This window comes from Eubalaena glacialis, chromosome 3 (genome assembly GCF_028564815.1).
Source record: "Eubalaena glacialis isolate mEubGla1 chromosome 3, mEubGla1.1.hap2.+ XY, whole genome shotgun sequence".
NCBI classification, from domain to species: Eukaryota; Metazoa; Chordata; class Mammalia; order Artiodactyla; family Balaenidae; genus Eubalaena; species Eubalaena glacialis.
In genome coordinates this window covers 103,562,960-103,589,583 of record NC_083718.1, presented here as the reverse complement: position 1 = coordinate 103,589,583, position 26,624 = coordinate 103,562,960, and the positions used below count along the sequence as shown (strand labels likewise).

Here is a 26,624-nt window from a genome sequence, read left to right as displayed (position 1 = left end):
ACACTCATTTAGCTCAGCTTTTTATGATCACTGCAGTTTCTTCAGTGGCTTCCCTGTTGCTGGTTCTCTGTGAGAAATGGCGGCTCCAGAACCGCCGCTGCCGATGTCGAGAGGCTGCCAGAGTTCTGCTTCGCTTTCTCCGCCGCGGGGCGACCGAACCCTTCTAGTGAGGCACCTGCCAGCCGAGCTAACCGCTGAGGAGAAAGAGGACTTACTGAAGTATTTCGGGGCGCAGTCCGTGCGCGTCCTGTCCGATAAAGGGCGACTGGTAAGGGCGCGCCGGTCCCGAGCCTCCGGGGAAGGCCCTTGCCTGTTGACCTGGGCAGGGGAAGTTCTGACAGAAGGAAGAAGACAGAAAAGAGTGAGGGAGATGCGCTTGTGTAGTGAGGGCTTCCCAGTCTTTCCTCATTCATATCAAAATATCTTGCGTCCCAAGTCAAGTTTTAATTGGCTAGAGCCTAGGTTAGTCGCCGCGCTGCGCAAAAGGGCAAGTGAGAAAGGCAAAAAAGAAAAAATGAAAAAAGAAGCTTAGTTATGTTCCATTTTCCCATCCTGGGAATCTCGAAACTCCTCTGAATTTGGAGGTATTTCTCTTAGGCTCAAGAGTACTCTCAGAAATATGTAACGAAGGACTGTTTAAAAATCTTGGTTTACTTATAAGCCAGCGTTAAGACATTCATCAAAATAGAGGAGAAGCTACAGCAGTCGGTAACTTGAGTAAACTAGTTACAGGATTTCTACTAAGTTTTTGACGAAGATGTTCTTCATAAAAAATTTCCAACGGAATCCTTCAGGGAGCAATATTTTAAGACTGTTCCAAGTCCAACACTGGGATGTACACAATTACTTTATTTTCCTTTATACCTGAAGATGTTTTAGATGAGTTCTCTCCATTAAAATAGCAGTGGTCATGTTAAGTTTCTGCCATATGGTCTGTGATGGGGCAAAACATCAGTGGTTAAAGGCTCCCCAGGTGTTTCTAATAATGCAGCCAGGGTTGAGAATTACTGAGTTAGGAGAAAGACCAATTTAAACTTTGCATTTGGCTATATAGAGGAAAGTTTAGATCTTAGATGCGTTATACATGTAAGATATTTTATATTTTTGGATGGTTTAAGGGTGGTCCTCTGTGTATAGTAGGGGTTTTTAAACTTATGGACTGTCGAACTACTTGAAAATATATGTAAAACATGCTGTGTGTGTGTGTGTGTGTGCCCCTTTATATGAGAAAGTCTTTCATCTCAAAGAAGTCTGATCCTAAACTGATTGAAAAGCAGTGTACTGAATTTAGTAATCAGTTAAATGATCTGGATTTCCCGTTCTTTTCTGTGATTTTATTAATGTGTCAAATCACTGTCAGCTGGTAAAATATCAGACTTCCTTATGAGAAATTATATTTGAAATAATTTATACCTTGTTTTTCAGAAACATACAGCTTTTGCTACTTTCCCTAATGAAAAAGCAGCTATAAAGGTATGACTTTTTCTTTTCTATTATTAACAATTTTCTATTATCCAGTTTTAGTTCAAAAATGGAGCATAATGTTAAACTATAGTTTTTAAAAGCAAAAGGGTTTGTATTTTCAGAGTTTGCCCCATAGGCTACATTTGGTTTGTCATTTGGCAGATTTTGCCCAATGTTTGGACATAAGACTAGTAGATTAACTGGAACATGAATTAAAATTGAATTGTAATCTCATATGTAATTAAAAATGACAAGTTCTAAAGGATTGCAAACATTGATAACTATCTCTGTAACTGTTGCAAGACAAGATGTTTTAAGCATTAAATGGAAAATATATATATTAAAAAAATCCTAGGGGATCATTCGCAAAGGAGGTGACCTTTGAGGTAGACCTTTAATGATTAGTTAGATTTTGAGAAGAAAACAAAGGGAGATGGACCTTCCAGGTTTAGAGGACACTAAATAAAGCTGTGGGGCATGGAAAGTTCTAAGTGGAGCAAAAACTAAGGGTTGAAATTGAAATAGGACTTGGAAGATAGGTTGAGTCTAAATTTGGGTGGAAGGGAGGGAGGGATTGAATTTTGTTTAGTAGTTATTCTTAAGGCACTTGATATATTTGAGCTGACCAGTAATATGGTCAGGTCTGTGAAAGATATCTGGTAGAGTTCATGTAATGGATTGGATATCGAAAAAGATGAGAGTTAGAAAGACCAAACGGAAAGCGAAGACAAGAGAAATGTTATAATGGCTAAGGCAAGAGAAAGGATCTGAATAAGGCAGTAAGAAGACAAAGGAAGAAGTAGATATACATTTGGTAGAGATTGTGTTTGTTGGTCCTGTGATCCCTGTAGATGTAGTGGTTGAGAGAGAGGGAATACTTGGAAGTTTTTGGAATGAGTTATTACATTAGTTGACATGAGGGGCAAGATTCAGAGGATGTTTGCAAATGTAGGTAATGAATTCACATATTATCTATTAATTTTGTGGAGTCTGTGGGCTACTTCTGTGGAAATATTTTAAAAACAATTAAAAATATGGGACTAGAGCTGAGGCAGGGTTAAAAATGGAGTTTCCTCAACAAGGTAAATGGATATGGTTGCCCAAAGGGAGAAGAGCCAGCAGAAGACTGGGAGGGAGAAGTTAAAAAGGAAGTAAAACTAGAAAATAAATTCTCATGGATGCAAGGAGAAGAGAGTTTTAAGAAGTTAAGATCCTGTGATGACACAAGGTGAAGAATGAACACAGTCTATTAGTAAAGTATTTTTATTGTGAAACTATAGAAATGATTCAAATTCTCATCAATAAGAGGAAAGGATACTTTAAATTGTAGTATATCCATACACTGGACTACAACCCTCAGAGAATGAGCTCAAATGAATATGTATTAATAAGGAATGTAGCCCAGATAGAGTACATGAATAAAGTTGCAAAACATTATATAATATGTAACCTTGGAATTTTGGAAAACTAGTATCAATACTGTGTATGTTATTTTATGCATAGAACAAAATGTAGCAGAGCTATACACCAAATTGAATAATAAATGTCTTTCTCCAAGGATGGGATTACAGAGGACTTTCACATTATATGTATTAAAGTATAGGAAAAATTTTTTTTCAGAAAAGACCTTTTGAAATATAGCATAAAAAGTTTTTAGTAAAATATGGTGATGAAAACCACCTTGTTTTAGAGTCAAGATAAACTTGGAGGAGAGGGCATGGAACCAGTCATTGTCTAACATTAAAAATTAAAAGCCATAACTTTGAAAAGAATGTGTGACATACATTTTGAGAGGAAGAAACTTAAAGCAATTCAGCCGTATTTCAGATAATCAAAGGCTCACTGATAGTAAGAGGTCTAGGCTGATTTAAGGACTTGAAAATTATTGAAACATATAGAAACTTGCTTTGTATAATGGAGTCAAATAAGGATGCATAAAGATGGTAGAATAAAATTATAGTCCCTGTTAAGGCCTAAAGTTCCATTTGTTCAAAAAATATTGAGTGCCTGCTATGTGCTAGATGCTGCTTTAGGTCTTGGGATATATCAATGAATAAAACACAGATTTATGCCCTCATCGGAGCTCACATTCTCAAAGGGGAGACAGACCATAAATAATAAACTTAATGAGTTTAATATTTTAGAAAATGATAAATGCTATAAAAAAAGAACAATAAGATCAGGAGTGCTGGGTTGGGAGGGTTAAGCTACAGTTAAGGTAGTTATGGTCATATTTGAGCAACATTTTAAAGGAAGTGAAGGAAGTTAGCTAAGGGAATTTTGGGGAAGTGCATTCCAGTAAGAGGAATAGCTGGCATGCACTAGCTTGTGGCTAAAGCAAAAAAAAATGCGGGGAGATATTGAATTTGAGGTCAGAGAACTAAGAGAGGGCCATATCATGTAGGTACTGTAAGGACCGTAGATGTTACTCTGAGTAAAATTGGGAGCCATTATAGTATTGTGAGCAAAGCAGTAACATAATTCGACTTATATTTAAAAGTATCACTTTGTGTTGAGAGTAGATGGAAGGCAGGGAAGAGTAGAAACAGGGAAATCTGTTAAAAGGTTATACTGTTAATTCAGTCCAGAGATGATGGTTGCTTGGACCATGATGGTAGCAGTGGAAATGGTAGGAAATAGTCAGATTCTGGATATATTTTGTAGGTAGAAGCAAACAGGATTTCTCAGTGGCTTGGATATGCAATGTGGGAAAGAGGTGTTAAGGATGGTTCCAAGATTTTTGACATGAGTAAATGAAAGAAGGGGGTTACCATCCGAAGGTTCCAGATGGAGAACATTTGAGGGGGGATGGGGAGAGAAGATTCAATTCCTGAAGTCTTAATTTTAAAATATTTAAAATTAAGAGAAGCTTTCCAGTAGTTTGGATATATGTTCCTGGATTTAAGGACAGAGGTTTGGGCTGAAATTATAAATTGGGAAATCATCAGCATAGAGATGGTTTTTAAAATTAGGGTGCTGGATTAGATAGAGAGGACCAATAATAGACCTCTGGAGTATGACAACATTAAGAGTTAGAGACGGCATAAGCCACAGTGATTGAGGAGTAGAAACCAATGAGCTGGCAAGAAACCTGTAGGAAATTATAGTGTCTAGACACCAAGTGAAGAACATGTATGAAGGAGGGAGTGGAGTGATTGTGTTAAATGCAGTAAAATGAAGATTGAGAATTGACCATTGGTGTGGCAGTACAGAATTTGTTGTTTATGACAAGCAGTGTCAGTGGACTGATTAAGGTATGAACCTGACTGGAGTGAGTTTGAGACTGGATGGGCAGAGAGGAATTTTAGATAGAGGGCATGGATAATTCTTGAGTTTTACTGCAAGAGTAATTTAAAGTAGAGTGGGGGGTGGGGGCGGGTGGGGGAGAGTGATAAGTTGGATCAACAGATGAAGAAAAAATATTTTTTAGGATGGGAGAAATCAGACTGTGTTTGTATGCTGATGTCGATGATCCAATAGAGGACAGAAAATTAGCAATGTAGGTAGGAGCACACCCTGTACAGTTCCAGAGAGCAGAAGAGAGGCTGGGATTTAGTATACAAGTAAAACAACTAGATTTAAATAAAAACATGGATTGTTAACATGTGATAACAGATAGAAGATAGAATATGTGGATGCAGAAGCTGGTAGATGGGAAGTTATGGTGGGAAATCTGAAGTTCTCATCTTGTTGCTTCAGTTTTCTCAAAGTAGGAAGCAGTATCCTAGGCTAAAAGAATGGGACAGGAGTATTGTGAGGTTGAGGAAGAAGGAAATAGTACAAAATATTGTCTTAGAGATTGTTAGAAAAAAATGAACTAATATAATAAGTGACTGTGGCTTCCTTAAGGGTCACCCTCAGATTTGTGGTTGTGAATTTAAAGTGAGACTAGCCCAATTCATTATGTTTGTTTTTCTAACCATTTTCAGCTGCCTGGGTATAGGCAGTGTTGGATTTAACCAGATCTTAGTTTTCCTAAGTGATTGGAAGCAGTTGCTTAATAAGTAATGAAGCCTTGGCAGCCTGAGATGAGAAGTGGGTAAGAAATAGCCAAGGAAATGTTAAGAGCATTAACAAAAAACATGTATAAATTATTTTATATATGGTCTCTAACGAATAACTTTGGTACAGTTATTAATTTTTTTTTACTCTTCCAACTGAAGGCATTGACAAGACTTCATCAACTGAAGCTTTTAGGTCATACTTTAGTTGTTGAATTTGCAAAAGAGCAAGATCAAGTTCATTCACCATGTCCTTCTTCAAGCACTGAAAAAAAGAAAAAGTATGTAGATAGGTTTTCGTACATTTTAAAAGTTTTTTTTTTAATGTTGTATTGCTCTTGGATTGTTTTCAGACTAGCAAGTAAATAATTTGAAACAGTAAATGGTTATATCTCTCTACTGAATCTAGTACATTAAAGCAACATATTTGTTCATTCCTAATTGTGCGTTAGGAACCTGAGTATTGATTTAATATTAGGAATTAATCAATGTGAAGTGGGGAAAGAGTAGGGTGAAAAGCATTCAACTTTAAGTGGAGGGAAGGTAACTAGTATAAAATCCTTGTGTTAGATATAGCAAGGTGTCATGAATAGGCATGACCTGGTATTTGGGTCCCAGCTGTAATTCTTTGTAGTTATATAACCTTTATAAATTTGCTTTACACCAGTGGTTCTCAAAGTATAATCCCTGTACCAGCTGCATCGTCTAAGATCTTGACTGAAAGAAAGATTCTTAGGCCTTAACCTAGTCCTACTGAATCAGAAATTTGGGTTATTGGGGGTGGGGAGGAGGATAGGCCCCAGCAGTCTGCGTTTTAACAGACCCTCATTGATGTACATTGAGGAAATTTGTGTGCCACTGATTTATACCATGTGAACTTCAGTTTTGGTGGGGCGGGGGTGTCAGTGAGATTTATCATACCATCTTCATAGGGTTGCTGTGAAGAGTAAATGAAAATGTGCCATGCCTTCTATAATACCTGGAATAGATACTCTTTTTCATTGGTGTTTACTTAAGAAATAGTTGAAAGTTTTACTTATGGAACTGTTTTCATAATGCCCTGTTTGAAAAGATAATACGTTATTTTTGTATGCAATTTTTCATTCTATTTCTAAAGGTAAGATCAACTTTGATTCTGTATTTCTTAGGTCTGATGATACTGTGGAAGATGATAAAGAAAAGAAAGAACTTGATTGTTTAACCATAGAAAATGGAATCGCACCAAACCATGGGTTAGCATTTTTTGTTTGTATTTCATTGTTCTTTTGGTTTTGTTTTGGATAGGTGGTGTGTGTGTGGGATGTGTGTGTATTGCAAATAAGATAATTTTTTAAAGAACATTTTATTATATATCGTGCATATTTTTAATGTGTTGATTAAACATACTGAGCTCTAAGAGTTTGTCACTGAATTTGGTTCCATTAAAATGTTCAAAGTTGTAAGGTATTCTCTGATAAGAAATGCCGTATTCTTCTCTAATGCAATCAGAAGGCAAGTTTCTTTTTAAATATAATCAATTGGATCTGTTAGGAACAGAGTACTCTTACTGAATCATTTGAGCAATTTGTATGTTAATAGGTTACCTAAAATGAGTTATTGATATGGAACTTATTAAAACACAATAAGCATTTTAAGATATTTTTTTTAGGCTGACTTTTCCTCTAAATTCATGCCTCAAGTATATGTACCCACCACCTTCAAGCACGATTCTAGCAAACATAGTAAATGCTTTGGCAAGTGTGCCTAAGTTCTACGTACAGGTAAGTAGAATAAAATGTTCCTCAAAGTAAGTACTTGTACAACCTTATATGTTAGTTTTCATGCTAATTCTCAAACTTTTTTTTATAATAGTATTAGACTAATTCCTATAGGGACAATGATGTTTCAGTATTTTAAAGGTGTCTTAGTTTGGGCTGCTATAACTAAGTACCATAGCTTGGGTGGCTTTTAAATAATAAAAAATTATTTTTAACGGTCTGGAGGCTAGAAGTTGGAGATCAGTGTGCCAGCATGGTTAGGTTCTGGTGAGGGCCCTCTTCTGGGTTGCAGATGGCCGTTTTCTCTTTGTATCCTCATGTAGCTGAAAGAGGGTGAGAGAGCTCTCTTGTGCTTTTTATAAGGGATGCTAATCCCATTTATGGGGGTTCTACCCTTATGATCTAATTACTTCCCAAAGGCCTTGTGTCCTAATACCATCCCATTGTGGGTTAGGATTCAACATAAGAATTTTGGAGGGGGACACAAACATTCAGTCCATTGCAAAAGGTAATAAAAAATTACTACATTCAAGTAAAGGCTTTTATAAACTATAGCTTAAAAATACTCACATGTTTAGTATTAATAATACTAATAAACATAAGCTAATTTGGGAAATATAATTTCTGGTGTTTCTTTGTTACTTTAGCATACACCTTTTCCTTTCTTAAAGGAAAGGACATAGAGGACCCCTCAGCAAATGCTTGAAAGTACTGACAATAAAACATACTTTTAAGTACAAAATATAGATGATACTTATTTTCTTTGTTGTACGTCTCTGTGTTTCATAATTTCACAATAATCAAGGGAAAAAAAAACAGTTCAGTAAATTTTTCTGTTGTAAGAACATGACATTTTTAATAATGAGAATAATTGTATTTGTAGAATTGACAAATATTTTAAGAAGGCTAATCTTCTGAGATACACCAGTGCCTGAGATATACTAGTTTAGCCCTGTCCTGGGATTATAAAGGCAAGAGGTGGTCCTTCCTTTGCACTAAAGTAATGAATAGTGTTATTGCAAAGTTTTTTAGTACATAAAATATCAGATAGGAGTTGAATCATCATTTTTCTATTTTATTTTAAATGTTTTACCACTTTTATTAAGGTGCTTCATCTTATGAATAAAATGAATTTGCCCACACCTTTTGGACCAATTACTGCAAGGCCTCCCATGGTAAGAAAGCTCTTAGAATTTTCAAGATTCAAAATTTCTCTTCCTGAGGTGAAATTATTGAGGCTAAATTTTACAAATGTTGTGCCAGTGACCTCTAATTTGTATTGAAAATGAAGAACAAGTGTAAAGTTAACGTAATAATAGTCCAGTGGAGAATTGAAAGTGGGAGAAAGCCAGAACATTAAAGAGATGCTTTGGTGATAGAGGCCATCATTTCTGCCAGTGTTGTTGTTCAGGCCTTTGACCTAGGACGTTGTGCTATCCTATAGGATAGTTACATTTAACAAACTGAATTGTCTAAAATTTCCATTTTTCTGGTTTTATTAAAAGGTTGATGATTTTTTATTAGAATTTACTGTGCAGATCTATCAGTAATTTCGATGGTAGGCTATGTCTGCTCTTGAATAATTTTAGTTATTATTGGGTTGGCCAAAAAGTGCCTTCAATTTTTAAGTAAAATAAAAGACACATTTTTCATTTTCACCAAGAACTTTATTGAACAGTGTATATTTACCCTTTTGTTCCACTACCTTCTGCCATATTTCAGGCAACTTCATAATTCCATCTTCCCAAAACTTTTTATCTTTTTGAGCAAAGAACTGTTTGTTCCAGATGCCTTTTACAGTCTTCCAGGGAACTGAAACTTTTTCCATTAAGAGAATTTTGTAAAGACCAAAATAAATGGAAATCCGAAGGTGCAATGTCTGGTGAATACGGCAGATGAATCAGAACTTCCCAGCCAAGCTGTAGTAGTTTTTGCCTGGTCATCAAAGAAACATGTGGTCTTGCGTTATCCTGATGGAAGGTTATGCATTTTCTGTTGGCTAATTTCGGGTGCTTTTCGTCAAGTGCTGCTTTCAGTTGGTCTAACTGGGAGCAGTACTTGTTGGAATTAATCATTTGGTTTTCTGGAAGGAGCTCATAATAGAGGACTCCCTTCCAATCCCACCATATATACAACATCACCTTCTTTGGATGAAGACCGGCCTTTGGTATGGTTGGTGGTGGTTCATTTTGCTTACCCCATGATCTCTTTCGTTCCACATTATTGTACAGTATCCACTTTTCATTGCCCATCACAATTTGTTTTAAAAACGGAACATTTTCATTACGTTTAAGTAGAGAATCGCATGCGGAGATATGATCAAGAAGGATTTTTTTCACTGAACTTATGTGGAACCCAAACATCAATGCGATTAACATAACCAAGCTGGTGCAAATGATTTTCAGTGCTCGATTTGGATATTTGGGGTATGTCGGCTATTTCCCATGTGCTATGACATTGATTGTTCTCAATTAATGTCTCGATTTGATTGCTGTCAACTTCAACTGGTCTATCCGACTGTGGAGCATCATCCAGCGAAACTCTGCAAACCACTTTTGACACGTTTGATCAGTCACAGCACCTTCTCCGTACATTGCACAAATCTTTTTTTGCATTTCAGTTGCGTTTTTACCTTTCTTGAAATAATAAAACATAATATGCTGAAAATGTTGCTTTTTTCTTCCATCGATATTAAAATGGCCACACAAAAATTCACCAGTTTTGATAAGTTTTTTTTTTTTTAATGCACGTTGATATGACAAGCTGTTACAATACAATCTAACAGAATTGTTTCGAATGAAGTTAAAGACAACTAACCACTAATAGAGCCATCTTATGGAAAAAAACGAACGAACCTTTTGGCCAACCCAATATTTTGCTATAGTACTCTTAGTACTTTTTTATTTTTTTATTTTTATTTATTTATTTTTTATTAATTGGAGTATAGTTGATTTACAATGTTGTGTTAGTTTCAGGTGTATACAACAAAGTGAATCAGTTATACATATGCATATATCCACTCTTCTTTAGATTCTTTTCCCATATAGGCCATTACAGAGTATTGAGTTTCCTGAGCTACATAGTAGGTTCTTATTAGTTATCTATTTTATATACAGTAGTGTGTATATGTCAATCCCAATCTCCCAATTTATCACTTCCCCCCTGTTGGTGATCATAAATTTGTTTTCTACATCTGTGACTTTCTGTTTTGTAAATAAATTCATTTCTACCATTTTTTTAGATTCCACTTAAAAGTGATATCATATGATATTTATCTTTCTCTGACTTACTTTCACTCAGTATGACAGCCTCTGGGTCCATCCATGTTGCTGCAAATGGCATTACATCGTTCTTTTTTATGGCTGAGTAATATTCCATTATATATATGTACCCTTAGTACTTTTTTAGATGACAGCAATGAGAAATTATTTTGAGAGCTAACATTTAAATAGAAAATTTGCTTTCGTATTGTGTATTGGTTGCTTTTCTAATGTGTATACTATTAGCTGCATAATTTTTCTTTATAACCCCAACACCTCAATTCCTGGCACATTGCAAAGATTATGCTAGCTGCTATTAACAAATAAAACTCAAATCTTAGTAATTTAACACAATACAAGTTATTTCTTGCTCATGCCAAGTTCATTCCAAAAGTAGGGCAGAATGGTGTTCTCCTTTACTGAGTCACTTAAAAGATAAGTTATCTTCATTATGTGCATTCCCAAGTTGGTGAGGACATCACCATGCAGCCTGCAGATCAAGAAGAAAGAGAGAATTACATGTGTGGGAGTTTTTTATGCTAACATTTCATTGACTAAACTTCAGGTGAAATCTAACTGCAAAGGAGGTTTGGAAATTTAGTCCAGCTGAGGCCAAGGAAGAAGAAACAAGTTTTGTGATCAGCTAAAGGCTGCTAAGACAAGTGTTTCATCAATATATGTTGAATGTGTAGAAGAAAATCATGAGGTAGAGAGATGTGAGAATCATGTATCTGAATGGAAATGGTTTTCTAAACATCATAGATTACCGTAGTATTTTTGTTTTGTTCTTTTAATTAGTATGAAGACTATATGCCACTACATGCTCCTCTTCCACCTGCATCTCCTCAGCCACCGGAGGAACCTCCTTTGCCAGATGAGGATGAGGAATTATCTAGTAAAGAATCAGAATATGAAAGCAGTGATGATGAAGACCGTCAGAGGTTTGCAATGTCAAATAATATTTGTTTAGATTCTAAGAAACATAGAATATGGGAGAGAGATTCTCTTGCTCTTCTTAAGTTTTGCATATACTTCCTCATAATTCGAGGTCTTTAGAATTTGTCCATCCCCAGCTCCCCATCGTGCTATAGATTAAGACCTGAAACTAGACATCAAGACCTAAGGGAACATTTTTGTATTATGAGTAATTTTTTGGATTGATGATTATGGTATACAGTTGATCCTCATTATTTGTTGATTCTGTATTTGCAAATTTGCCTACTTGTTACAATTTATTTATGACTTCAGCGTCAATAATTACAGTGCTTTTAGGGTCTTCTGAAGACATGGGCATGTGCAGAATGGTGAAAAATTTGAGTCTCTTGACATGCACATTCCTAGATGAGGTAGACAAGGTGACATTCTGCCTTCTTGTTTCAGCTCTCATACCATAAACAAGTGTCTTTTTCACTGTCTATTTGTACCATGTTTTGCACATTTTTGTGGTGTTTGTTGTTGATTTTGCTGTTTAAAATGGTCTCCAAGCATAGTGTTGAAGTGCTATCTAGTGTTTCCAAGATCAAGAAGGTTGTGATGTGCTTTATGGAGAAAATGCTGTGTGTTAGATAAACTTTGTTCAGGCCTGAGTTATAGCACTGTTGACTCTGAGTTCAATGTTAATGAATCAACAATATATATTAAATAAGGTGTTCTTAAACAGAAACACGCATAAAACTAGGTATGTATTGATCAACTGATGAAATGTGAGCACATGCTTGCAGGAACATCACTGCCCTAGGGGCAGTGATCCATTATTCACTAATTCAGTGTTTGTGGAGACTTTACAGAACAAAATTAAGTTGTATTTCTGTTTTTGTCAGCTTATTCCCCTGGACTTTATTCACCTCAGAATAATTTCTAGAGCAATTCTATAGGATTTTATACAAAAACATTCACAAAAATTACTGCAAATGAATTATTCTTTTATTGGTTGCTCTTGATGATCTATATATATTTTGTTTAAAGATTCTGGCAAAGAGCAATAAATTGTTAATAATGTTCAGGTATATAATCCACAGCATAGCCTAAAACAGGAATTGCTAAACATTTTCTATATAGAGCCAGAGAGTTCTGTTGTAGTGGAAAGCAGCCATAGATGATACCTAAATGAGTGGATGTTGCTATCTTCCAACAAAACTTTTTATTTAAAAAAAACAGACACTGACTAGATTTGGTCCTTTGGCTGTAATTTGTCAACCCCTAGCCTAAAAGACCTGTGTAGGCCAATGATGGGAATCTTAGGCAGATATGCACAGAAGCAGCCAGATACAGAAGGAGTGGTTGACCGGAGTCAAAATCCAAGCAGAGAATCTAAGCAACATATACAAGTAATCAGCAGCAATTTGACTACTATTGAGGCAACATCCACTTGAGTAGTGGCTCCATATATATTCTCTTTCTAAGGAAGGAGTTATGTTGGAACTACTAAAATGGGAGTGAATAGAGTATCTGTCTTGAATAGAGACAATAAGGAAGGCTGGCAGTTCTTAATAGACTAACTTGTTGCTAAATAAAGAATGTAGAACATTGCAATGGGCTAATTACTTAACCTGTAAATTTTATTTTCTTTATAAAAATAATGATAGTCATGAGAAATGCTTTAATAGGCTAGCTAAAACCTTTTTTGTTTTTGTTTATTTAGGTTTCCATTTAGGGATGTAGTGAGGAATTCTGCTAATTCATCTTGAGTCATGAGAACAAAGCCTTTGCATGAAGTAACCTCTGGTTTCATGCTTCTCTGTTATCTTCTGGAAATATTATAAAATATGCCACTATGTATTTGTCAGCAAATATCTATTGATTACTTACTTAACATATGCCTTGCACTGTGTAGAGCCTTAGTATACTTTGGGTGAGCAATCTATGAATATAGACATACATTTTGTATAACTGGATTTATTCATAAAATTTTTGGTAAACCGTGATTGTTAAGAGGCTTTAAAAATTTATAACATACGTTTTCATTTTTCCTCGCTTAAGGAAAAAAGGTTTAAAACTTATTTTAACCAAATTCTTCTTCACTACATTTTACTGTGCTTGTTTTGCTTTCAAATTTCACAAACTTAACTCTGGAGAAGTAGAGCTGTGACTAGTGGTTTTTGAACTTTCTCTGTGGAAGCACTATATCTGATCCTGTGGAAGATCCAAGAAAGCCTAAACAAGATCTATTCTAAATATTATTCATAATCATAATGGAGATAAGCTATGTATAAGGTATCAATTGTCACCCCTTGATTGATTAAGCCACTCAGAGTATAGTATTTGAAAACTCTGTTCTCAAGTTAAGTGTCTTGTTTATATAATGATGCATTCCAACAATTATGCACAAAGTATTTTTAAGTAAAAGTACTTAAGTCCAGGTTCTCTTTAATAATTAGAATATGAATCAAAATAATTTTACTATGTTCGTAAGGTCTTTTGAATATTAGTCAAGAAAAGAGCAATAAAGTTACATAGATTATACTTAGTGTATTTTGTTTAACTTTTTGGCATCAAAGTTCAGTCATTTGGGCAACTAATAATTTTTTTAGTAAAACATATCTTTAAAAATGACAGATTGCAATTAAGTAAATTCCCAATTCCTTCAAACTAAGATGAAAGTTGAGCAAGGAGATTTGTAACTTGAGCTTTGTCAGATTGATTATATCTTACTTGATGGCTTAGAAATTATACTTATGCCATACAAATCATTTTATAATTTATAAGCTCAAATACAAATTTGTTTAACAAAAGCAGTTGGAAATAGCTATGCTTCTACACAAAGAAATCTTTTCTACTTTTCTTTCCTCCAATGTAGAATGACCAAACTAATGGAACTAGCAAATCTTCAGCCCAAAAGACCAAAAACAATAAAGCAGCGCCATGTGAGAAAAAAGAGAAAAATAAAGGATATGTTGAATATACCATCATCTGCTTCACACAGGTAATTTTGTTTTGGATTATAAGATAAGGGTTCTGTATGTACTTTGTCTGATTGCTTAACTCAAATCATTCCTCACTCTGACTTTTATTTCATCAGTCCACCGGTTTACCAGTGACTGCTTATTTGCCAAATTCACAAGTATCCTTAATTCTCAAAGTTGACCAGCATTTGATACTATTGACTACCCCAGGTTTCAAAATTGTCCACCCTTAATTTTACATTCTCTTTTTTTATTTCTCATCTTACTTCCTCTCTTCCTCTTTTCCTTCCTACATTTTTCTTTTGTGACTTTCTCTTACTCACTCACTTGCTTTTTTTTTTAAAATACTGGATTCCATATACTCCTGTCCATTGTCATTTTCTGTTCATATATTTATACTCCTTGTTAATATCATTAATTTTTTTATGGTTAACCTGTTGCAGCTAATAGATTCCAAATCTCCATCTCTAGATTTAACCTCCTGAGATCTAAAGTCTTCATTTCCAGCTTCCTATTTGCATACTCAGAGTGTCTTGTAGGCACTTAAGATATTATCCAAAACAAAATTCATTTACTTTCCTTTCATTATCTCTTTCTCCTCCTGCATTCACAGTTTTGATAATGGCATCCATCACCAGTGTGTTTATATGAAATTTTGTTAATTTCTCCTAACTCCACTACCTGATATCAAACATTATTTTACTTCAAAGTACCCTACCTGGTAAAAGTTCACATGGCTTAGCACACAGGACCCACCTTTAAATATTTATCAGATATGTGATAAGTTCTCTGCTAAATATTATGTGGTTTGGAACATTCTTCCAAAGCTCAATGCTATCTTTTCAAACAGTGAGGTAATAGTCTTATGGGTAAGTAAGCCATATGCACAGATGACTGTTGCATTAGCAATTATAATAAATGACATAAGAAGAAGATGTAACTAAGAATGAAGGGTTGTGAGGAAGGAGAGGTCACAGCCAGTCAAGAAATCTGGAAAGACTTTAAGAGAGAGGAGACATTTGAGCTGGGCTTGAAGGATGAGAGGCAAAACTTAGGCAGGGAAGAGATATCCAGTGTGAATGAAAAAGTGAGTTTCCAGAGGTAGGAAAATTTGGTGCATAGGAATAGAAATGATGAAGGGGAAAGCTAGAAGGATGTGGAGATATCTGCCTTAAATGTTAAGTTATGCTGTTTGAATACATTGAGGGAGCCATTGTAATGCCATTGATATTAAAAACAATTAAGAATTTCTTTCAGACTTTGTCACCTTGTAATAAACTTTCCAGGAAAATTATGTAGATTTTGGGTGATGGTCTGGGCTATGGGTACGAAAGAATTTTATTAGGTATAAATTAACTTCTGACGATGTCTTAAACTTTCTGTTAGAGTAGAGAAATTGCCAATGAAATAGTACTTATTACTGTGTATTTCGTTTGAAATATATTGTCCTTTTTTTTCCTTTTTCACTGATTATCTGACACTTTGCTTAACAAATTTTCTTTGAAATTATGGCAGAAATTTTACTTGCCTTTTTGCCATGGAATTCTAAGTATTTTAATATCTTAATCAGATGAAAATTGCCGTTAATTGCAATTTTAATTTTATTCAGCTTTTCTACAAGGTAAATTTCCCTCGAACTTGTAAGTAACTTTATAAATTGAGGAAGAAGTTTGTTAAAATGATCTTTTTACATTTTTAAAGGAATGGGTCTTTGGGTTTTTTTAAATTACTCTTTCATGTTAAGTATACATAATATGATGCATATTTCCCACCTATGTATGTTTTGACACCACAGTCCCATGCTTTTGATCTGTAGCAGCATCAAACAATTAAAAATTAATACAGTTGACCCTTCAACAGCACGGGTTTGAACTGTGTGGGTCCACTTATATGCAGACTTTTTCTCAATAAATACTACAGTGCTACATGATTTGAGGTTGGTTGAATCCCTAGATATGGATCCATAGATAATCTAGAGGAACCATGGATATGGAGGGCTGATGAAGTTATATACAGCTTTTCAACCGCTGCAGGGTTGGAGCCCTTAACCCCTAAGTTGTTCAAGGGTCAGCTGTAATGTGAACCAATTAAATTTTCCAGTAGCCACATTAAAAGATAAAATTAATTTTAATAATATATTTTATTCAACTGATTATATCTGAAATGTTATTTTAACATATAATTAATATAAAACGTTATTAAAACGTTTTATATTTCTTTTTTCACACAAAGTTGTTAAACACTGGTGTATATTTTGTACTTAGAGCATAAGTACAGCAACATTTCAAATTCTTATTAGCCACATGTGGCTTGTGGCTACTGCATTGACCTGCATAGGTTTATTATATATAGTATATAGAATACAGTGCATAAAATGCTTACATTAAACATAGAATGAACTTTTTTGCTTATTGGTAAATATCCTGAAGTTTAGAATCAATAGTCCTAAAGTCCTGTCTCTGTCATTTACTGAGTGACTTTATGCAATTTCTTAACATCCTTTAGCCTCAAACTCCTTATCTGTCTAAACTAGGAATTTAATAATACCTATATGAGAACATTTGTTAGGATTTATTGAAGTTAAATGTAAGTTACTTTGTTCAATGCCTATAGTGTGTTTTATCAGTGTTAGCTTTTTAAATTTAAAGTAAATATGAAATAATGTTTTACTCAAAAGTTTATTTGCAATTACAAAGTAATGCTGTGATTGTTTGTAAACAGCAGTTTACATCCAGTGTTGTTACCTTCGGATGTATTTGACCAACCACAACCTGTAGGTAATAAAAAAATTGAATTCCATATATCTACCGACATGTCAGCTGCATTTAAGAAAGATTTAGAAAAAGAACAAAATTTTGAAGAACAAAATTGTGGTAAGCGTATTCCAGTTCTTTAACATGCTATGTAAAAATTCTTGTCAGTTTTTTTTGTATTAGAATTAAATTTTATATGTTTTTGTTTTTTAGTATTTGTGAATATATTTAAAATATGAAATTAGGTCTTTGTTAGTGTCTTAGAATACTATCCATTTTAAACTTTTTTATATAACTAAAATTGGAGCTTAGTGGTAAGATTGTCACAGTTACCTTTTGCTAGTAATGAACTCTAGGGTGAGGTTTAGTCTCGTTTTTGCTGATGTTTACACTAAAAATATGATAAAAGTTTCTTGTATTGATCTATTTTTTCATTGCTTGTTATATGTGATGCTCTGGTTTTATAAGTACAGTTGTGTTTTTGGTTAGGGAAACAAACTGTGATTATTTTTTGAGTTGTAGATTTCATGTAAAAAATTTTTTTAATCCAAAAGACATGGAAGATTGTTTACAAGATACTGTTTGTAAGTTTGAAGATAATGTATTGAAATTACAGATTTTTTTCTGCTTATTTTAAACATTAATTTGATGTTATACTACAGTGGCATTTCTTTGTTCTTTAATTTTTACATTTCAGAAATAATACCAGCTTATAGAAAATATAATCAAAACAGGAGCATGTAAAGTTTTAAAAAGTTAACACCTCAAACCCCACTGTTCCCTATCCCAATACTTAGAGATAACCATTGTTAATAATTTGGTATGAAAATAGTCCTTCCAGATCTTATCCTATACTTGTGTATAAACATTTTATTTTCCCTTACTTCTTTTTTTAAATAGCCGTCATGGGTTACTTTTTTATGGCTGCATAGCACTCCATAGTATAGTTATAACAATCTTTATTTAATTATACTCTATTGATAGAAGTTGAGGTTGTTTCCATTTTTTTTATTATTACAGAAAATTCTGGAATATACATTTTTGTACATATATCTTTGAGCACTTGTGTGAATATAGGATAGAGTTCTAGTAAGTATTGCAAATGTACTGAGTGATAAACTGTAACTGGTTTTAATTCCTGTCTCTCTGATGGTTAGTGAGAATGCATTGCCTTTTCAGATAGCTCCTTTTTTGTTTGTTTCAGTATTTATATTTGTATTTTTGTATGGTTTTCTTTCTTATCTCATGGCTAGTCACCCCTTGACACAGATTTTTATTTTTTTAAGTTTAATTTGCTCAAGGACTTAGACCTTTGTGAGGGGGGGACAGTCGTCCCATTCTGCATCAACGTAGAGTAATGCTGAATTAACAGTAAAAACAGTTTTAAAAGTTTTTTTCTTACTGATGCCTTCAGGCCACAGGAGGTCTGTTGGTATGACGGCTTTTCTATGTTATAAGGAGACTTTTATAATTCTAAATATAGCATGTTATTTGCATCATTTTCACAGCTTTTTTAGGGTTTTGTTTGTTTTTTTAGGTAGTATAACTAGAATTCTTCTACTGAATGTTTAATCCTATCCTTCCCAACCCTCTTCCCCAAGACAGTTTAATTTTTGCTGAAACTAAAATTCATGTTTTCTGAATGCAATCCATTATGTTGCTATGTTGTAAATTTAAAATTTATAATGGTTTTTAATTTTCCTAATTGAATAAGTAATTAAGTGTGCAAATACTTCTTTTTCCTGACTTTGATTAGGATTGGCTCTTTTTTTTTTTGGTGAGAAGTATAATGGATATTTTTTTAGTACCCTCAAATGGAAGTGTCTTATTTTATGATTTTCATGTTCTAGTGGCAGAGTTGAGTAGTCATGATAGAAACCATATGGCCTGCAAAGCCTAAAGTATTTACTGTTTGAACCTTTATAGAAAAAGTTTGCTTATCCCTGTTTCAGAGTATTGAGAAAAACACCGAAGAGTTTTAGTGCTAGAATATATCTTAAAAATTAAAAATGGAAAAGAAAAACTGTTTTGAAGGGAGGGATTTTTAATGGCTGATGTCAATGTTAACTCTTAGACTTACCTGCTTCTGAAGTTGATGCATCCAATATAGGATTTGGAAAAATCTTCCCAAAACCAAATTTGAGCATCGCAGAGGAGATTAAAGAAGACTCTGATGAAATGCCATCAGAATGTATTTCTAGAAGGGAGTTGGAAAAGGGCAGAATTTCTAGAGAAGGTAATTTTCATGAAACAAACCAGCATTTATTCCATTTTACATTTCTTTGCCCCTTCAGAAGCAAAACAAATCTCTTCATGTTGTTTACTTTATTCAAAGCACATGCTTCAAAACATCTCTCCAGTTAATGTTTTTAATCACCACTTTTGGTTTTTAGTACTCATACTTTATAGGGAGGAAAGTATCTCTCAGTATAATGTTTCCAGTCTATATTTATTTGGAAGAATGTTTTCATTCCTGAAACTTATATGACGTGTTAAATCAGTGTGGCCCACAGTCTGGAATTCTGTATTCTGGATACAGTTGATAGACCATCACAGTACTGTATCTGAGATGTATGCAGAGCAATTATTTGTCTAAAAAAAAATAGTTTTAACTATTTGGTGATTAAAAGCCTGTGTTTATGAATTTTATATCCTAATGTGATAGTTTTTTACTTCTTAACGGATTTTTCTTGTTTTAGTATATTTTAGGGAAATATTTAGGAGTTTTAGATTGACATGTAACACATTATAATTTTTCCCATAATAATGGGAAACAGACTTCCAACTGACATATTTTTGCCTAGAACATCTAGTTGTCAGGAAAGATGGTTATTGTCACTAAATAGGAGTAGCCGTATATTCAGAAGCCACAGTTTGCCTGAAATACTTGATTATTACATTTGAGTACTTTATTTTTACATTTGAATATATTGGTGCTGGTAGTTTGGGAGATTGACTTTAAGCAAAATAATTACACAAATATTTGGTAGCATCTTTATTTGCTTTAGTTTTTTTAATAAAGTAACTCATCTTAAAGTTAAGCTTTACAGAGTTTTAACAGAAATATTTTATTGGATAAATTTTAGTTATTCTAGATGCCTGAAATTTATAAACTTATTTTCATATCACCACTTTAGATTTTTAATGGGTATTTTTATCCCATTAGTAACATTGCCATTAATTTGTATGGTTTTAACATTTTCTTAATGCTTATTTTGTCTATTTAACAGATATATTTGAATGCCATTATAGTTTTTCTTCGAAAAATTGATGAAACTGTCTTAATTTTATATCCTTGTTTTGTTTTTATGTGAGAAATGGAAACATTTTCAGTTTTTAGAAGTTATGAACCTGGTGAACCAAACTGTAGAATTTATGTAAAGAATTTAGCTAAACAAGTTCAAGAAAAGGTAAGTTGAAATTTATAAATTGGTTTTATTATTTTACATGTTTTTCCCCTGGCTTTCCTTATTAGTCTTTTCCTTGTTGAAATTCTAGGACCTTAAATTTATTTTTGGAAGATACGTTGACTTTTCGTCGGAAACACAACGCATAATGTAAGTGGCATGTATATTCTCAAATTGTGTTTTGTTTTTAATCTGTTAGGAATTAGCCCTTTTTTAAACATCATTTCCCCTTTAGAGATTAAAATTATATGAAGAAATTTATCTTTTAGACATCTAGAGCAAGAGTTAGCAAACTTCTTTTTAAATTGACAGATAGTAAAAATTTAATATTTTTATACTAAAATACTATGGTATCTGTTGCAACTACTCAGTTTTGTCTTTGTGGCATTAAAGCAGCTGTAAACAATACATAAATGAATATTAATGGCTGAGTTCCAGTAAAGCATTATTTATAGAAACAGGCCTCAATCCCTAGCTCTAAAGCAGTGGTTCTCAAACTTTAACCTGTGTAAGAGCTTATTAAAACCATTTCCTTGGTCTATCCCTAGACAGTCTGATATTCTAGGTTGAGATAGGGCCCATGAATTTGTGTTTCTAAAATCTGTATGGATGATGACTAAGCTGCTGGTCCAAAGATTACATTTTGAAAACTAGCATTTTAATGACTCATCCAGGAATATATAGCAGTCAGGCAGAGTTTTTTAGATTCTTACCATGGCAGTAACTTCTCTTCGTTCAGTTGGGAAGACTTCCAGTTTTATGAGTGCAAAAGAGAAGGATATGATTTGTAAATGATATAAAAGCTAATGTTTGGAGTTAGAATTTCATTCTTTAAAATTTTATAATTGGTTAACTCTAAAGTATGTAAGACCTTGGCCATATAAATTAGAAGTAAAGAAAATTAGAAAAGGTAAGGAGAGAGACTTTTGAATGGAGGTAAATTAGAGAAATGACTCTAGTTAATTTTGCTTAAATCTTCATGTGAAACTAATATTTTTAAAGTCTTATCTGGGCTGTGTACCTTTTTATATAGGCATGCACAGTGAGCACCATGTCTTAAAAACCATGTCCATTTTATATTCATTAGTGACAGATATATCTTATCAGGATAGCAAAAGTTTATGTTGCTGGCCATGCAAAATACTGGCCCTTTTTCTTGTTGCCGCCTTTGAATCACGATTATAAGGGGAAAAAATTTAAAAATAGATAATATGTGTGTGTGTATATATATAAATATATGTATGTGTCACATAGATATATATATATGTATTGTGTGTCTGTGTATATATATACGTGCACACATATATATATATCATGTATATACATTCTTTCTATTTCCAGTATTGCCTGCCATTAGAATTTGAAGGGAAAAGAAAATTCTATATTGAGAAAGCTGTACACATCAAAATGATGAATTAATAATTGTCTCCTGTGGGACTAGTCATGTGAATTTGTTAGAAAAGAATTTAGCTGCATTTTTGGATACTTTAAGCATTCTTTATATGCTTTTGCTAGTCAAATAGACTAAATGCTAGGAGGTACTTTAGTTATAAATTAGTCTGTTTTTTTAAGAGTTTTGAGTATAGTTTCCTCCCCCAAAATGTTGAAAAATGAATACACTAGGGAATAATAGAAGACTACACTTGGAATACAAATTCTGGTTTGTGTTTTTGGCTTTAACTTTAGCGATCGGTGTGACCTTGAAGAAGTCACTCCGTCTCTGTACACATCATCTGTAAAATGGTGGCTTTTGACTAGATGATCAGTAAAGTCCCTTCCTACTCTGAAATTCCATGTTACTTTTCTGTAGTTCCTGTCAGCCCTTTTATTCTTGGTCATATAGTTGTTTTTTTTACTTGAGTAAATATCAGTAGTATTAAATTGGCTGAATAAAACTGTTTAAAAATAGAGATATGAAAGAAACACAAAGTTTGCTTTTATAGTTGCTAGTAATATGATTTTTAAATCACATATATTTATAACAGCTAAAAAAAGATAAGCATATCATCAAAATAATTCTGTAAGTGTTACCTACTTACAGAATCAATTTTAGAACAGAATATAAAATATAATTTTAGAAAGCCTGAGTAATGTGCTAATCAGATAGTATAGTCATTTTTATTCTGAAATCGCAAATTTTTAAATTGTTCAACACATTCCCATTGACTTCATCAGAATTCTTTGACAATTCTTTTGAGTCAAAACCATTCTTTCTTCCATGACTTCTAGGTTTGATATACGCTTGATGAAAGAAGGTCGCATGAAAGGACAAGCTTTCATTGGACTTCCAAATGAAAAAGCAGCAGCAAAAGCATTAAAGGAAGCTAATGGATACATTCTTTTTGGAAAACCTATGGTGGTTGTATCCTTCAAATCTGTCTGTTCCAAGACTTATGGATCAATAGTTTTTAGGAGTAAGGGTATAATTGAAACCAATTTTTATATTATCCTTCATCTCAACAGCTGACATTCTAGCTTGAGAATACTCAGTTATAAATATATTTAGTTGAGTCAAATGGCAATGTTATTTAAATTTTTATTGGAAAATAAGCATCATGAGGTTATTAAAATCCAGCCAAGTCTAAACATTTTACTTAATACAGCTTAAGATATACATACTCATGCTAAGCCTAAGATACTACAGTATCCAGAAGTACATTTGGAATCGTTAAAGAAAGATATGATTCGTTGTAGTTTTATTATCGTATATTTTATTGTATTATAATTCATATTTATGTTTGAGAATTTTAATAACAAAATATATCATTGATTTACCATCCTGCTTTCAGTAGTTAATGCAGTTTCAAACTAGAAATCAGTGGGATAAATGAAGGAGCGAGCAAAGGTCTAGGTGTAAAAAATGACTAAAAGAAAAGGTGAATTTTTTACTTCTTCCCCAGATCATGGACAGCTAGGAGGCAGTCAACAAATATTTGATGAATGACTGAGTAGGAAGGCAAATATAGAGATAAATTAAAAACTACTCCTACCCATTAGGAAGTTCTTGACAATTCTTTAGAAAAGATTACTTTCATGTTTGTGAAGAAAACCTTAATGTTTAAATATTAGCAGTTTGCTCGATCTGCTAGACCAAAACAAGATTCTAAAGAAGGAAAAAGAAAGTGTTAAAAATTAGTAAAGGTAAGTGTGGAGATAACGTAATAAAAGGACAAGACTTTCTTGAGATAAAATTAAGGAAGGATAAAAGCCTGAGAGAATAGTAATTCGTGTACCTTCTAACGTTTTTAAAGGATCCTCCCTCTGACTCTTTCTGTCTATGCAGTTAATTTCCATAAAACTTCACAATTAAAACTATGGAATAAAACCTATTTGTATGTAAAAATTAAATTTGGGGAATGAATTTTATAAGGGCAGTGTATCTTTATTAGTCTTTATTTACTTTTTCTTCATAGAGTAAAGCAGTAGTTCTTAAATTTTAACATGTATTATGATCACCTAGAGGGCCTGATAAAACACAGATTACTGGGTTTCCCCTCACCCCCACCCAGAGTTTCTGATTCAGTCGGTCTGCAAGGGGGTTGGGCCTTGGGTAGTCAATCATCCCTAGTTTTCCTGTGATTAAGGGGTTTTCCAGGATACTGGACTTTTTAATGCTAACACTGGGAAAGTGTCTGCCATGCCAGGAGAAGTTGGTTACCCTTGGTGGGACCTGAGAATTTGCATTGCTAATTACTAATTGTACACCTCACAGAAATAGGTACATATTTTTTTGGAATGAAGTATTTCATCTTTCAAATAAGCAATTTTAATTCATACTTAAGTAATTTAATGATTAAAAATGGTAGAATTAAGCATTTTATGTCACATTGATTTAAGAAAGATGAGTAGAAATATATTTCTTTTGTTTTTTATTATTTTAAATCTTTCTGCCTTAGTATACTGGAAGAACATGAAGTAAGTGAGCCAGAATTACTGATGGTTAAGCTGAAAAAATTATATAAAGAAAATATTGCCTAATGTTTATGCCTTTTGGGAGGCACCTTGAATATTTGAATTTTGTTGTGAAGTGTCTATATTGGTATAGTCAGAAGTCTTACAAATAGCTTAGAAGAACAGATAAAAATAAACCATTTTCAGTGTATGTTTAAAAAAATCATTTTATTTGTAAATCTAACATGAAAAGTCAGAAAAAAATTAAATTGCATTCTGCTGTTCTTCTTTAGAAGCATTCCTGCGTAAATACTGCTGTAATACTGTCATACAAAGTGTATCCTTTCTTGTCGTATCCTTTTTGGGGCAGTGCTTTTTGGATTTTCCTGCAAGTGTTTTGTCTCTCCCCAACCCATTGATCCAGTTTAAGCAATAATTTTTTTAAAATGTATTGAAATGAAGTATTTTTAAAATTATCTGTGTTGATTGAACAAATCTTTTATATGGTTTTTAGATTTGTTGCTGAATTTTCTGTGCTGTCCTTTAGGTTATGTAGTTTTTCCAGGGAAAGTTAGTGAATCAGGTCAGCTTTTTACTTGGACAAGGTATACATTTGCTTTAACACAAATTTTATTCTTGTTTCTTCTATTTATGTATTTTCTAAACCTAATTCAGTAACATATATGTTTTCTTTTTCATGATGTATCTAGTTTAGGTGTTCTGTATATATAATGTGTTGTAAAATTTGATTGGGTTTTTTTTTTCCTATTAAAAAGTACATTTGTTGAAAATTTAAATAACTGGATTTCAAGGTAAATTCCAAATAAGAGGAGCAGACCTTACATCTGAGGTTTTATTATTGAGATAGCAAGTAGAAGTATCTTTTTTCCTCTTTCTTTTTCTAAGCAAAGTAAAACAAAAGGAATAAGAAAAGAGTAACAGAGAGGAGAAGGCATAATGTTGACTCAGGGTAGCTCAATAAGTGGAAAGAAAAATTCTGGTAGGTATGTAAGAGCAGTGGTTTCCAGACTAGTTGATAACCAGAACCACCTGAACAGTGGTTCTCAGTTTTGGCTGCATATTGGAATGACTTGTGGAACTTTTTAAAAAAAATACTGACTAAAGAAAACAATAATAATAAACTAAAAAATATACTGATCCCTGGGTTTCTCCCCCAGAGTTTTGATTCAATGGTCTGGATTGCAGCATACATATTAGAATTTTCAGATCTCCCAAAGTATTGGTTCTAATGTGCAACCAAGGTTGAGAACCACTGAGGAAGGATTTTTACACATAAAGATTCCTGGACTCTGCCCTAGAGCTAATAAATCAGAATCTCTGGAATCAGGACCAAGAATCTAGTTTAAAAAGGTCCCTTAGTAGTTCTAAGGACTGACCAGTTTGGATTCTACTTGTTAGATTAAAATGGTAAGGTGGATCGGAGACACCAACCTAACCATCTAAACTTTTATAAGTAGGAAAATAAAGCATTGGAGCCCTTTACATTTCTTTCTTGCAAATCCTGCTATAAATAGTACTATGAAACCAATGAAAACTTCTGTTAATCATTGTCTCTCTGAGTACAAAAAGTCAGAGATACTGAAATTGCTGTTACTTTTTTCTATTGGCACAGTTAAAATGTTTTATTTTTTAATGTTATAAATCAGTTTCTGTGTAAGCTGTTTATTTAGACAATTAAAATTTTGTTGTACTGACATGATTCACTAATTTTCTAAATATAAATGTTTTAGCTTTTAGTTATTTTAAAACTAGTGAACTGTTTTATAATTATGATTACTTTTAATGAATTTTTATGGTATTTTAGGTTCCATTTGAATTTTTCATATCTGTCAACTGCTTTCCAACTTTGTGGAGACGAAATTGACCACCTGGACTATGGAACTGTGCGTAACAGCTTTTAAAGTGTATTTAAAAATTAAAACTATATGCATTTAAATCAGTTTATTAGAGATATATCACATGTATTTTAATCATCTTCCTCATATATAATAAATTATTTTCTTTCCAATAAAATAATGATCTTAATTTTTCTTTATGTTTTATACATCAAGGAAAGTGTAATTTGATAATTACATAAATTTTTTATTATGTAGTTTTATATTAAATGTAAATTTTCTTTTATGATTACAAATATTGCCCTTTTTTCCTTCTTACCTGGATACTAATGC

At 33.2% G+C, this 26,624-nt stretch overlaps 1 protein-coding gene across 4 annotated transcripts; it reads left to right on the top strand.

Moving 5' to 3' along the window:
* Positions 1–26,431, top strand: RNPC3 (RNA binding region (RNP1, RRM) containing 3). 4 transcript variants are annotated; one of them, XM_061186253.1, is made up of 15 exons: positions 1–268; positions 1,426–1,473; positions 5,628–5,746; positions 6,614–6,697; positions 7,114–7,225; positions 8,329–8,397; positions 11,281–11,423; positions 14,279–14,404; positions 17,109–17,257; positions 19,212–19,373; positions 20,453–20,547; positions 20,636–20,694; positions 22,774–22,906; positions 23,614–23,685; positions 26,261–26,431. In XM_061186253.1, the coding sequence occupies exons 1-14, from the start codon at positions 77–79 to the stop codon at positions 23,671–23,673; spliced, it is 1,551 nt and encodes a 516-aa protein (XP_061042236.1). In that variant the 5' UTR covers positions 1–76; the 3' UTR covers positions 23,674–23,685; positions 26,261–26,431. The 4 variants fall into 4 exon arrangements, with proteins under 4 accessions (XP_061042236.1, XP_061042237.1, XP_061042234.1 ...); XM_061186254.1 differs by having other exon boundaries at positions 17,106–17,257; positions 23,617–23,685; XM_061186251.1 differs by having other exon boundaries at positions 17,106–17,257.
* The last annotated feature ends 193 nt before the right edge of the window (positions 26,432–26,624 follow it).

What these genes read in the sequence shown, in the direction of transcription:
- RNPC3 (XM_061186251.1), top strand. Translation starts at nt 77, where the DNA reads ATGGCGGCTCCAGAACCGCCGCTGCCGATGTCGAGAGGCTGCCAGAGT. An exon ending in TTTTGAAGAACAAAATTGTG is followed by an intron (nt 17,258 to 19,211) that starts GTAAGCGTATTC and finishes GTTAACTCTTAG; the next exon opens with ACTTACCTGCTTCTGAAGTT. An exon ending in GGGCAGAATTTCTAGAGAAG is followed by an intron (nt 19,374 to 20,452) that starts GTAATTTTCATG and finishes TTTTTATGTGAG; the next exon opens with AAATGGAAACATTTTCAGTT.